At 38.0% G+C, this 13742-nt stretch overlaps 1 protein-coding gene across 5 annotated transcripts in view; it reads right to left on the bottom strand.

Moving 5' to 3' along the window:
- Rev3l (REV3 like, DNA directed polymerase zeta catalytic subunit) overlaps positions 1 to 13742 on the bottom strand; it is a 161266-nt gene that overhangs the window by 28781 nt on the left and 118743 nt on the right. For all 5 annotated transcript variants that reach the window (XM_045155227.1, XM_045155230.1, XM_045155228.1 and 2 more), the window contains exons 20-24: positions 10144 to 10262; positions 5546 to 5664; positions 4198 to 4339; positions 2385 to 2629; positions 360 to 468 (exon numbers count right to left, since the gene is read on the bottom strand). In XM_045155227.1, the coding sequence (XP_045011162.1) occupies positions 360 to 468; positions 2385 to 2629; positions 4198 to 4339; positions 5546 to 5664; positions 10144 to 10262 (734 nt within the window). The remainder of the gene's footprint in view (positions 1 to 359; positions 469 to 2384; positions 2630 to 4197; positions 4340 to 5545; positions 5665 to 10143; positions 10263 to 13742) is intronic.

Below are 13742 nucleotides of genomic sequence, written 5' to 3'. Positions count from 1 at the left end.
TTTAACTTAAAATAATGTAGATGAACAGTCAGTAGAGTATACACATTAAAGCAATTAAAATTTTTATAATAGCTTCTAATTATCAAATTGCTAGCTACGTCTACCAGAAGGCAGATGCTATGTACATACATTCCTTTTTCAATATTTCATTACAGATTAAAATATTTTAAATCTAAATTCAACCAAGAAGAGGCTGTATTACTCTGAAGTGATTTCTTAGAAATCATTTTGACTTTATGAGATAAAATAATCAAGTAAATATAGTCATTTTGTTTTCTACCAATTGCCAATAACATCTAAACTTTCTCTCCAAAAGCTAAAGCCACAGTTGATTCCTTTCATTTACAAGATAGCATTACCTTGACAAAAGCTACTCCATTGGGGGACACTGTGATATCATGCCTAATTTGGTAAAGTAAATCAGGAGGTACTCTTAGAGAGGTACAGCCAAATTTGAACTCATCATACCTGTTAAGAAAGAAAATATTAAGCACAAACTTTTATAAATTATATAGTACAGTCTTGTAGGCATCTTTTGAATTCCATCTGATATTCATTTTCAAACATCTAAACTCAAGTTAATATACTTAGTAATGTTTACTTTACATTATTCATAATTCACTACAAGACACTTAAAACTTAAAGCTAAATTTATACTGAAATACCAAATGTCTGTTCAATATGACTGCTGATATTAAGTACCTTAAAGGAAAAAAATCAAATAAAAAGGCTAGTGTTTTCAAATTCCTTTCTTCATAAAGATAGGTAACTGATACAATTTCTGCAACCTTCTCTATGAAAGAGTGTCAGATAAGCTTCTAACACCTGGCCTTGAATACACAAGCATCATTAAGAAGGAAGACTCTGGGCTGGAGAGATGGCTCACTGGTTAAGGCACTTGCTTGCAAAGCCTAAGGAACTGAGTTCAATTCCTTAGTACCCATGTAAAGCCAGATGCAAAAGGTGGCTCATGTGTCTGGAGTTCATTTGCAGTGGCTAGAGGTCCTGGTGTGCCCAATTCTCTCTCTCTTCTCTCTAGCTGCCTCTTTTTCTCCCTCAAATAACAAACAAAAAAGTAACACTTTTTCTTATTATTCAAGAACAATATCCACTTCCTTGACGATAATTTAAAATGCTACTTTGACTTAATCTATATGAATTAGTAAACATGGGCTAGGGAGCTGGCACAGTGAGTTAGTGCTTGCTGTGCAAGCTGGCTAGGCAGCCTAATAAAATCAGCAAGCTCACTGAAAAACCCTGTTTCAAAAACAAATGTGGCCAGGCATGGTGGCGCATGCTTTTAATTCCAGTACTCAGGAGGCAGAGGCAGGAGAATGACTGTGAGTTCAATATCAGCCTGAGACTACATAGTGAATTCCAGGTCAGCCTGGGCTAGAGCAAAACCCTACCTTTAAAACAAAAAATAATGTCAACAAAAACAAATACGCTAAAGAGTGACTAACCTCTGGTTTTGTTCTACACATACTCCCACATGTATACATGTACCCAAGCCCTCACAGGAACACACATGAATACGCATGCACACATTTATGTATACCCACATCCTCACAGAAACACACATACACCTGCACATGTATTCACACTCTCACAGAAACACACATGAATGCACACATACACCTGCATGCACATGTGTACCCACACCCACACAGGAACGAATGTCAATGCATGCATACGTACATACATAAGCTTGCATAGAAAAGAAAACTAACAGCTAATTACAGCTTTTAAACATCACACCTGGCCAGGTATTAAAGGTAGTAGCACACACCTGTAATCCCAGCACTTGGGAGGCTGAGGTAGGAGGATCACCATGAATTCAAGGCCAGCCTGGGATACAAAGGAAGTTCCAAGGTAGCCTGGGCTAGAGTGAGACCCAACCTTGAAAACAAAACAATCATATAGCAGAGAGGTTGGGGCTTCAGCTCAGTGGTAAAGTGCGTTCTTGGCAAGCACAAGGCTATAGGTTTAGTTTTCAAACAAAAGAAAAAAAATCTTAAATAAAATAAATGACAGTCTATGTCTAAGAAAAGTCAAGAGAAATTATAAAATCATAATATTCAAATTGCTCACTAAAAGGTGACTTATAATAAAAATAATTTTCATCCTATAGGAGATCATTGGTAGTCATGGACAGTTAAACAGAAAGGTCTAAGGGTGATTTAGCTTTGTTCATGAACCTCTCCACCTGAGCCATCTACCCATGAAACAAAATTAACCCTATTATGATCCATACTAATTAATACAATAGCTATAAGGAGCAGATTAGCTGTGTTATCATTACCCTCACAATAACAATGTGAAGTACAGAGAGACACAGAGAAAAATCTCCAGAAACAACAGTAAATATGATAAAAACATCTTACTTTCCCAAGTTTTCCACATGGCCCAGACAGGTAGAGAAACAATAGTTGTACGCTATCACAATAGAAGGATATAGTGACTGGAAATCCAGAACGAGAACAGAGTTGCTATAGAAGCGGGATTCAGGCTCCATAATTAGGGGAACACACTGTGGGGCTCTCATTTGGGATCTCTGCTGAACACTAGGTGTCACAGGAATATAGTTCATTGGTTTAGCAATACGCAACATCATTGACTCTACACGGTACTGCAAAACAGGGAGGGAGAGGTAAGAAGAGCATGTAGCTTGAACATCAACACACCAGGCATCTGATTCCATGATCACCTTTCACTATTCAGAGCAAGAGTGCATCATTTCTTATATGACACTTATTCAGTATTATTTATTCACCTTTCAAGGTATCTCAGAGGACATATGTGAATCCTTTCCTATTCTTATAACCTTTATAAATATTGCGAAGTAGTAAGATAACTTAAAGTCAGTCAGTATGAGATTTTGGAAACAAAGATACAATTAGATTTCTTTATATTTTAAAATAAAGTTATATACTCTAATGAGCCAGATACAGAAAGACAGATGTGTAATTTAATAATTTCACTTGAATTGGTCAATAAGTTTTAATAAATTTATTTGAAAAAATTAAGAGAGTAAAAGAACTGTTAGAAGACTCGAGATAGATAAATGTTATTCCTAAACTGAAAAGCAATCAACTTATTCTAGTTCTTTAGCAATTACTGAAACAGCAACTACTGACTGTTTATAAAACCCACTATTCACTGGGGAACTGGGTATTAGAAGATGAAAACCCTCACAAGGACCAACACAAGTTCCCTGAAATATTCTTTTTTCTCGAGGTAGGGTCTCACTCTAGTTCAGGCTGACCTGTAATTCACTATGTAGTCTCAGGGTGGCCTCGAACTCACTGTGATTCTCCTACCTCTGCCTCCCAAGTGCTGGGATTAAAGGCGTGTGCCACCATGCCTGGCTCCTGAAATATTCGTATGCAGTTTTAAGGAATCTTTGCCTTTCATTAAATGCCAGCTCAAGTGGTTCTTAATACGTGTGGTGGAATAAATGAATAATATAGCTTATAAGTAATAAATTATTTGACAGGCAATACCCAGGTAGTTAGAACTCTATTTTTGTTATATTTATAGAAGTAGGAAATGTTTATGAAGTTATTGTTTTTGAGACAGGGTCTCACAACAGCCAAAGGGCTGGCTTGGAATTCTCTGTAGTTCAGGCTAGCCTTGAACTCACAGGGATTCTCCAACCTCAGGCCCTCAAGTGCTGGGATTAAGGGCATGAGCAATTGTGCCTGGCTTTAAAAGTAGAGGTATTTTGAAATTTAGGAATCTGAGACAACTAACATAGTAACCTTGATGCTTAACAAACTATAGGTATTCAAATAAGTACTTATTACATAAAATATTATTTTCAGTAAGGTGTTTGACAAAAATCATTATACTCTTGGGAAATTATAGTTACAAAGATATGAACTAAATTGTTACCGAGATCACATTCTTCTTTAACATTTTAGAAATCATATAGATCAGTAATATTCATTTCCAAATTCTGTACTATTATATTAAAATTATCTATTAAGAGTTGGAACATACCAAACTTAGAAATGTAAAGGAAGAAGCAGGTTCCCAAGTCTAAGGGATGCCTCTAATTATGCTAAAAGGTTTGATTACTCAGCTATTGATTAGTTCATAATAGATATAAAGTTAAAAAATCACTTTAAGCATTTTAGAAGTCAGTGTATCACTTATACAAAACTTTGTATGTATACAAAAATATTAACTTCCTACCTGTGAACCTCTTGTCAATACATGTAAAAACTGAATGCCAAAAAGTCTAGCCATTTCACTGGTTTTCCCAATTAGATCCAGCTGTTCTAACATTTGGAGATTTCCACGGACACGACTAACATAATGATCAACCATTTTCCATCTGTTAGAAAAGAATCCATGCTATAAATCTCAGAGAAAAAGTTGGAAAGGTGCAAACAGTAATAGTTTCTGTCCGAAGCCTATATTTTATAAGTGAAGTCACTAAAAGAGTCAAACTTATGAGCCTTTAAACAAAGCATATTAAGGAGCTATTAGACATTAGAAAATTTCAAACATTTCAAGGTACTAAATCAGATCCAGTTTTCTATTTCACTTGGAAAAATAAGATTATTTATCTTTGATAATAACCAAGTTGAGATAGTCAAACATTCATTCAGAGGAATATATAACTTATAAGCAAATGGCCAAATATAATTTTTGTTTCTTTCAAGGCAAGGTCTCACTCTAGCCCAGGCTGACCTGGCACTCACTCTGTAGTTCCAGGCTGGCCTTGAGCTCACAGCAATCCTCTTACCTCTGCCTCGTGAATGCTGTGACCCAGGACCTAGTCATAGTCCAGAGTAAGGCCTTTATGTCCACCATGGAAAGAGCCAGAGTGCTGAAAAAACCCATTTCTGAGCCCTAGGAGAGCATCTTCCAAACAGTAAGGCTGGACCAAGAGAACTGTGCAATGGCATCTGCCATAATGTCTGCCTATAATCCTAGCACTGGGTAGGCTAAGAGAGGAGGATCCTAAGATTGAGGCCAGACTGGGCTACACAGAAAGTTAAAAGCTATGTAGTTAACAGATGCTAGGTGACCTAGCAATTCCAGTCATATAGAAATGAATGCATATGCTTATATGAAGAGTTGCATACATATTTTTTACAGTTTATCCATACTGGCTACAAGCCACACAAATGACCACTGGCAGGTAAATGGATAAACACAGTCAACTTCATATAATTGAGTGCTCCTAGACAATGAAAACCACTAGCATGCAATATATTGAATCTCGAGTAATTATGCTGAGTTTCTTTAAAGAAGCCAGTAGGCATGATCAAAATACATAATCTACACATATAAAATTATTTTAAAAAGTTAGAAGGATAAATTAACTGGCAAAAGTAACCTACAATAACATAAATAATAATATTTAACCTGGATGGTTAGGCTATGGGTATACCTGCAAATTTATCGTGGCTATTTCTTGGGTGTATCTTTGATTACATAGTGGACAGATATATTCTTCAAGGTAACAGAGCAATATAGATGAATGAACATATTGTACAGAACATATAGGGAATTTTGAGCTGTAAAATATTACCTGTATAGATCTGTCTTGTTATCAAACCAATCTGACAAGACTCGAAAGGTGAACAGGGGAAACCGCTGATGAAGAACATGAAAACTCACATTTTCAAAGGTGTAGTTAGTTAGAGCCACCTTAAAAAAAGAAGAAACTTTGGTTCTAAAAGATCCTATATAACTTTAAACTTTTCACAGAAGATATGAAATCTAACTGGAAAAATTATTTGTGTTACAATTGAACCATAATTAATTCAAAACTATGTATAGCATACTGGACATAGACAATTTTCCAGATCTATAATCTATAATCTACAGTACCCAGAACAATAGTATCCTTCAATAGAAGTACTTATATTCATTATCTCTCTTTCTCCCCCCCCCTCATGGTGTGCAGCAAGCTAAATAAGCAATGGGATGAGGTAAAAAGCCAGCAAGTTTAAATGAGAAAACTATTAATAGCAGAATGAAAACCCACAGTGAACACAGTAAATAGAACACATATAAAAAGTCAGGTTAATGAAGACCTGAGTTCAGATTCCTGGGGCTTATTGGCTGGCTAGTCTAGATGAACAGGTAAGCTCCAGGAGATACCTAACATCAACCTCCAGCTTCCACATGCATGTGGACATAGATGCATGTGCCACTTGCATACACAGGTCCACATATATAAGCACATGCACATAAAACACACAAACAAATTAATGATGTGAAGCATAAGACTAAATGGCTTTCTAGGAATTCAGGTGAGGAGGAAAGAAGAAAATAATGAGGAAGACAATAAGAGAATAATGTCACCATATAGATAACCAGGTTCCTCAAGGAAAGGGAAAAATCAAACATGTATCAAACCTTGCTATTCTGTACTTGAATCTGAAGTCAAACAAGTTTGGCAGGTATCATTTTAATTTCCTAAAGCAAATCTCAAATAGACTCTTATGCTGCTCAACATTTACATCATTATTTCCTTAATTATTCACCCTCAGATTTTCCTAGGTAACTATCTTCCACTCTTCAAGTGTATCATCTACACTCTTGGCTGAGTGCTGCGAATGTGCACATGACAGAACTACAGCAATGACCAGAGAACTTCTGCATTGCCACATTTGTAGATCTGCCACCACGCACCATATATTTATTCTGCCTCATGCCTGTTACAACAAAGGAATCAGCTATGCTCTTACTTTACCTAAAACTAGGTCCCCGTTGGTAGACTACTGACGGCATTCAATATTTGCTGAACTGAATCAGGCTGTTCCCAAGCCACCTGGTAAAAGTACAACTTTGACTCTGCAACATAATATAATTTACATATGTGTTGGGCCAATTCATAGCTATCCTGGGACTTACGTGGCCTTAAGAGCACTTCTAGCAATTGATAATGCAGAAGGCTTGTGAGTATATTTAATGTTCCAGGAAAGTCATGCATTGTCATTTAAGCAAGTAACAAAAATCTAATACTCATCATTATGTACGAGGCATTGTGTTAGTCACTAATGATTCAAGTCCAGTGAGACAGATACAAATAAAAGATAGAGGGGCTGGAGAGATGGCTCTGTGACTAAAGTGCTTGCATGTAAGCATGAGTACTGGAGTTTGGATCCCAGCAACCATTATAAAAGACATAGTAGTGTGCCTATAATTCCAGCATGCCTGCATTAGGATGGGAGGTGGAGACACTATATCAGAAACTCACAGGCCAGCTACTCTGGAGAACACAGCAACAAACAACAAAGACAGCCTGCCTCAAGCCGAGGTGGAAGGTGAGGATGACACCCAAAAGTTGTCTTCTGACCTACACACACACATCATAGTACCCCTTCCCAACATAATACTCATGTACGCATGACAGAAAGGAGCCTCTAGAACTATTCAAATCCAGAAAACATGAAAACAGAACTTGAATCTCTAGTATAAAGACCATAGTCAAAGCCAGCTTCCATCCAAAGTCATAACTCCTGACATTTCAAAAACAGCTTAAGATACAAGTCACAACTTCCCTCAGAAAGCACATTCAGGATTTTATGAGCATTGTCAGAGATAATTTTCATTTAAAACATGTGAGAATAGGGTTGTGGAAATGGCTAAATGGTTAAAAGCACATGCCACTTAAGCATGAGGGTCTGTTGTGCTACAGACAGTCAAGTCTGTTTTCCTAAAACCCACATAAAAAGCTAGGCATGTAATTATTTATGGTTATGCCCATACATTAGTGCTGCTTTTGCTTTTGGTTAGAGAAGCTTCCCTTTTCAGATGGCAGTGACTACCAGAAAGACTCAAAACTCATGAAAGTGCTAAGTGACAGTTGAGTGTTCAGCACTCAAAGAGACATCTCTATCACACCCTTCAAGGCACAGGGTGGAAGAGGTGGTAAAAAGAATGTGAGAGTGAAAGGATGGGGAGGAGTGCTTTGGAACATTGTCTTCCAGACACAAAGTGGCAGTTGCAATCATGAACTCACAGCAGCTGTTATTTGCGTAAGACCTGAATAATACCGAGCCCATCAAATTGTTGTCATGGATGATGGAGGAGGACGAAAAAGATATCAAAATAAAAAGAGAGGGCTGGAGAGCTGGTTGCACAAGCATGAGGGCCAGAGTTCAAACCTCCAGATTCCATGTAAACAGCTGGACACGGCCACAAGCACCTGTAATCCCAGTCCTGCAAAGCAGCAGAAACACCAGAGTCCTGCAAGGTCGGCAATCAGTCAAGAGACTGGCTCAAAACAAAAACCAGCTAGACGAGTGATGGAGTAGGACATTCAACAATCTGCTCTGCTCACTGCGGGCGAGTGTCGTCCATGCAACATCATGCATGGGGAATGGCCCAACACACCACACCCACATATTGTACACACATACAAAAGCAAAAATGAAAAAAAATAGAAGAGGGAATAGTTGGAAAGAAGAGGGAGGGAATTAGTTCAGTGGAGAGGAATGACAGACAAGGGAAATGGTATTAGAGGATTATGTAAATGTCTCAAATAAAGGGTTTTTAAAAAAATGTTTAGATCGAGAGAGAGAGAGAGAGAGAGAGAGAGAGAGAGAGAGAGAGAGAGAGAGAGAGAGAGAGGGGGAGGGAGGGAGGGAGGGAAAGAGGGGGAACTGGAGCACAAGGGCCTCTAGCAGGATCATGTAATGTTCAATTTCAAATTAGATGAAATGTTAGCATAACTTCACACGTATTGTACAAAGAGGAAATAAGAGACAAGGGGTTTTCCCTCATCTAGTAGACTTAATGTGCAAGAGTGACCAAACGAAAGCAAAGGAACATTCTAGCTGACATTATGCGAAGTCCAAAATCTAAGAACAGAATGAATTGTGTATGTATCTTTGTACTTCAGTTAAAGAAATCAAACTTCTAAGATTTAAATACTATCCAGTCTACGGCCATACCACCCTGAAAGTGCCCGATCTCATCATAAGTACTACCTAGACAATCATACAGATATATACATTTGGGAATGTGTGTGTGAAAGAACTATTTCTTTTTTTTTTTTTAATATTTTTTGTCCATTATTTATTTATTTATTTGAGAGCGACAGACACAGAGAGAAAGACAGATAAAGGGAGAGAGAGAGAGAGAATGGGTGCACCAGGGCTTCCAGCCACTGCAAACAAACTCCAGACGCGTGCACCCCCTTGTGCATCTGGCTAACGTGGGACCTGGGGAACCGAGCCTCGAACCGGGGTCCTTAGGCTTCACAGGCAAGCGCTTAACCGCTACGCCATCTCTCCAGCCCAAGAACTATTTCTTTAAGGGACTGCAAATTAATGGGAAAATGTGTTGAGATTGTTCAACAGAAATCCTCAAACCCTCCATTGGTTTATTATTATTACTATTATTTATTTTTGAGAGAGAGGGGGAAAATGAGTGCTCCAGGGCCTTCAACCATTGCAAATGAGCTCCAGACACATGTGCCCCTTGCTCATGTGCGACCTTATGTGCTTATGTCACTATGCATCTGGCTATGTGGGACTTGGAGATTTGAACATGAGTTCTTAGGCTTCACAGGCAAGCACCTTAACCACTAAGCTATCTCTCCAGCCCCATGGGATGTTTCTATTAATTATTTCCAAATATTGTTGCTCCAATTTATCTTATTAATTTGGTCCAGTAATTAAATATACATAGTATGAAAAATTTCTTGTCAAGTCTAGAGTAGATTTTCTTACTATAATAAACAGGGCCAAGTAGAATTCATTCAGCCTTAACTGCAGAAAACGATGAAGTCATACAATATAAACCACAAGTGCCACAATATTTTATTAAGGCTATACATTATTTATTTGTCTGTCTGTCATTTCACCATAAAACCCAACCCAACAGGGCTCTGAATTCATAATTTTCCTGCCATTAGTTCCTGAGAGCTAAAGTTACAGTTACATGTATATTATACATTTTTCAGATTATTAAGTTAGACAAAAAATAATTAAAATTGTTAACATTAAAGTGTAATTCTTCTGTAGTTTACCACTGTAGAAAGTAGTACCTTGTAACTTAAGAATAACAAAAGCAATTCACAAAAAGCAGAATAAGCTGTACTAATATTCTAAAATGATTAAACTGTTATGCTGATTTAATCTTATTCCCCAAAATTTAGACAAAACACCTTACCTCATTTCTCATGATTCGCCAAAGGTTGAGTGTAATCCTGCCAACAATATTTATTTCACTCATTGTATCTGACCCATAGTCATCTTTTTCAGCTGAGAATCTGTTTTCAGTTCTGTCATCTATGAAGATGAATGCAGACTGTGTCAGCACTCAGAGAAACAAGCTTTAGGGTAAATTACACCAGAGAAAATGAGAATAATAAAAAATTATAAATGAAGATTAAAGGCAAAAATGCAATCCAGTCTACTTACATTCATTATTGTGACTAATGAAAGCAACTTTTCTTTCTTAAATTACAAAGAAATTTTGTGAAATAAATTCACCCCAAAATATACTCTTTCTCTTTCTATGTAGTATAAATAACTGTCCCTGGTACAGAGGATTAGTTCCAGGATATCCTACAGATGCCAAAATATGTGAAGCTCAACTCTAATATAAAATGGCTGAACATTTGTATAAACTTATGCACCGCAGTATGCCTGAGTCACGGATTACTTACAATACCTAGAACAATGTAAAAATAGTTGTTGTGATGCACTGTTTGAGATTAATGCCAGGAAAGTCAGTAGAGATGCATTTAAAAAATTAATTTTGATCTGTGGTTAGCTGCCTCCATGGAAACTGAACCTAGGATACTGAGGGATGGATATATACCTAAATAATAAACATTTTTTTCTGTGCATTTGGTAATTTTGGTTGGTATTTTTATTAATACTAAATACTATAGCATTTCTTTGATTTTAGCATGAGAAATGTCCACTGTTGCTAGGCATGTTGTCCCTGCCTGTCATCCTAGCAGGCAGGCAGCAGATGCAGTGAGACTGAGTTAAAACCAACCTGGGAGGTATAGTGAGAACCTGTCTCAAAAAAAAAAAAAAAAAAAAAAAATCATTGTTAAACTGGTTATTTCTTGGGGAAAAATAGTTTATAAAATAAAATTTATTTTAAAACATTTTATTTATTTAAGAGATAAGAAAGGCAGACAGAGAGAGAATGGGCATGTCAGGGCTTCTACTGCAAATCAACTCCAGATGCATGTGCAATCTTGTGCATCTGACTTTACATGGGTACTGGGGAGTTGAACCCAGGTCCTTTGGCTTTGCAGGCAAGCACCTTAACCACAAACCCATTTCTCCAGCTTAATAGTTTTTAATATACCTAATTCTCTTGAGCTTGACATACTCAAGACAAAATTGTTAATTGCTCATGGAAAACTTTAAAAGTTCTTCATAGCAAATACAGCTGACTCTAGTTTCTTGTGCGATGTTTTTATCTAGAATAGAAATTAAAATGATTCTGATACAGATATACATACAGTTGACACAGATGAATACTGTTAACTAGAGGCTCTGGAATAATAAATAATACTATACAACTATTATGTTCTAGGAACTTTATAAGTATTATTTCTTTCAACAAACCTACTGTAAGTTTAATTTTGCATTATAGCAAATTCTCAGCATGTCACCCAATACAACTATTTATTTGTTTATGCTAACGAGTGAATGTTTAAATTTTTCCTTTATTTTATCACTTAGCAAAAACACTTATTTAATGTCCACTCTGTTTTAACGCACTGTTAGTAATCACCTTGTAAATTCTATTATTACCTCTATTTTACAGATGAGTAAACTGAGAAAAGGATCAACTGAATAACTTGCTTGAGACTACGCAAGATAGACACTAGCCAGAATTTGAATCTAAGCAGTCTTTCTCCAGAATCTGTATTTTATACAATCTTACTAACTACACCCTTTCCGTTGCACCATATTGCCTTATAAAGATAGTTTCAGCAGTGATTCTGAATGAATGTGACTTTTCCTTTTCCCTCCCTCCCTTTGTTCCATCCCTTCTGTGATGTTAGGGATTAAGCTCAGGATCTCAAGTATGTTAGGCAAACACTCAGCTATATCCCTCATCCAGGACATGGACTTTTTTCCCATTTTTTCTAATAAGAGAGAGAAAGTGAGAAAGAGAAAGAGAGAGAACTGGTACACCAGGGCATCCAGCCACTACAACTGAACTCTAGACATATGTGCCACCTTGTGCATATGCATCGCCTTGTGCCTGGCTTACATGGGTTCTGGGGAGTCAACCATGAGTCCTTAGGCTTTGCAGGCAAGCATTTTAACTGCTGTGGTGGTTTGACTAGGTGTCCCCATAAACTTAGATGTTCTGAATGCTAGGTTCTCAGCTGATGGAGATTTGGGAATTAATGCCTCCTGGAGGGAGTGTATTGTTGGGGGTGGGCTTATGGGTGTTATAGCCAGTTTCCCCATGCCAGTATTTGGCACTCTCCTGTTCCTGTTGTCCCTTAGCCAGGGGATGATGTCCACCCTCTGCTCATGCTGTCATTTTCTTTGCCATCATGGAACTTCCCCCTCAAGCCTGTAAGCCAAAATAAACTGCTTTTCCCTACAAGCTGCTCTTGGTCAGGTGATTTCTACCAGCACTGAGAACCTGACTGCAACAGTAAAGTGACACCAGGAGTGGGGTTGCTGACAGATACCTGACTGTGTGGCTTTGGCCTTTGAAGCTGATTTTCAAGAGGAATGTGAAAGGATTTGAAATTTTGGCCTAAGAAATGCCTTGAAGTGCTGTAAGTACAGCTTGATGGACCATTTGGGTCTGAGTTGAAAGACCTGAATGCAGTAAGAACTATGGACTGTGAGGTTTGGCTTATGAGGGTGAGAAAGAGCTTTGCCTGGACTGGGGTAGCAGTTTGTGTGAGAAGCTTGCTGTTATGCCCATGCCCTGAGAAGTTGTGCAGAATTGCTTTGCGTAGAAATGAAGTGGTGTGAGCACAGGGAAATGGCACCAAAAAAAAAAAAAAATCTTTGGGTGAACTGCTGCCCATTTAGCTACAATTGAGAGATTACAACCTTTGAGACTGGGTCAGCTGACCTGCACTGGGGCAACAGGAGGAATGTAGACTCTTTTAAAGGGGCCTGAGTGCTCAGGAAGTGTCCTGTTCTTCAAAGTCATATTTCCCCCCTGGATTAACAAATTGGCACCCTACCTGGTATTGTGGAGTATAAGAAATGCAGGAAAGAGGATCATTGAGTTTGCAACATGGCTATTTTGGAAATGGCTATGGGCAGTGTCAAGCAGGACTGCCTGCATGGAGAACCGATGGAGCCATGAGGATGAACCATGGATTACAGTGGAGACCCAGTGGAGATGCTGGAACAATGAGATGGCTGCTAAGGAAAGCTGCTGGCCCCAGTGAAGTTTTCCAGGACTGTGAGTAGCCTAGCTGGAGGGGCAGAGTTGGAACTCCAGAGACTTGTTGCTGGTTAGAATTATTAGACTTGGAGACTTGGCGACTTGGCTAGAGTTGTTTGACTGAGCTACAGAGTTTGGTGTTTGCACTATTTAAATCATGTATTGCTTGAATATTTCTTTGCTATGCCCAGTGCCATCTTTTGCAGTGTAAATGTTTATTCTGTGCCATTAGGAACTTTTGGGGGATTTTTTGGTATTATGGCTCAGTTGAAGGACCTTGGATTGCAGGAATGTTTGGAGTGTTGTTGGGATTGTTAAAAACTATGGGGACTCTTAAAGTCATACTGAGTGCACTGTATTTTATATCATGTACA

This window comes from Jaculus jaculus, chromosome 7 (assembly GCF_020740685.1).
Source record: "Jaculus jaculus isolate mJacJac1 chromosome 7, mJacJac1.mat.Y.cur, whole genome shotgun sequence".
Lineage (NCBI taxonomy): Eukaryota > Metazoa > Chordata > Mammalia > Rodentia > Dipodidae > Jaculus > Jaculus jaculus.
The sequence above is the reverse complement of the archived record's forward strand: the minus strand, read 5'-3'. Positions and strand labels throughout refer to the sequence as shown.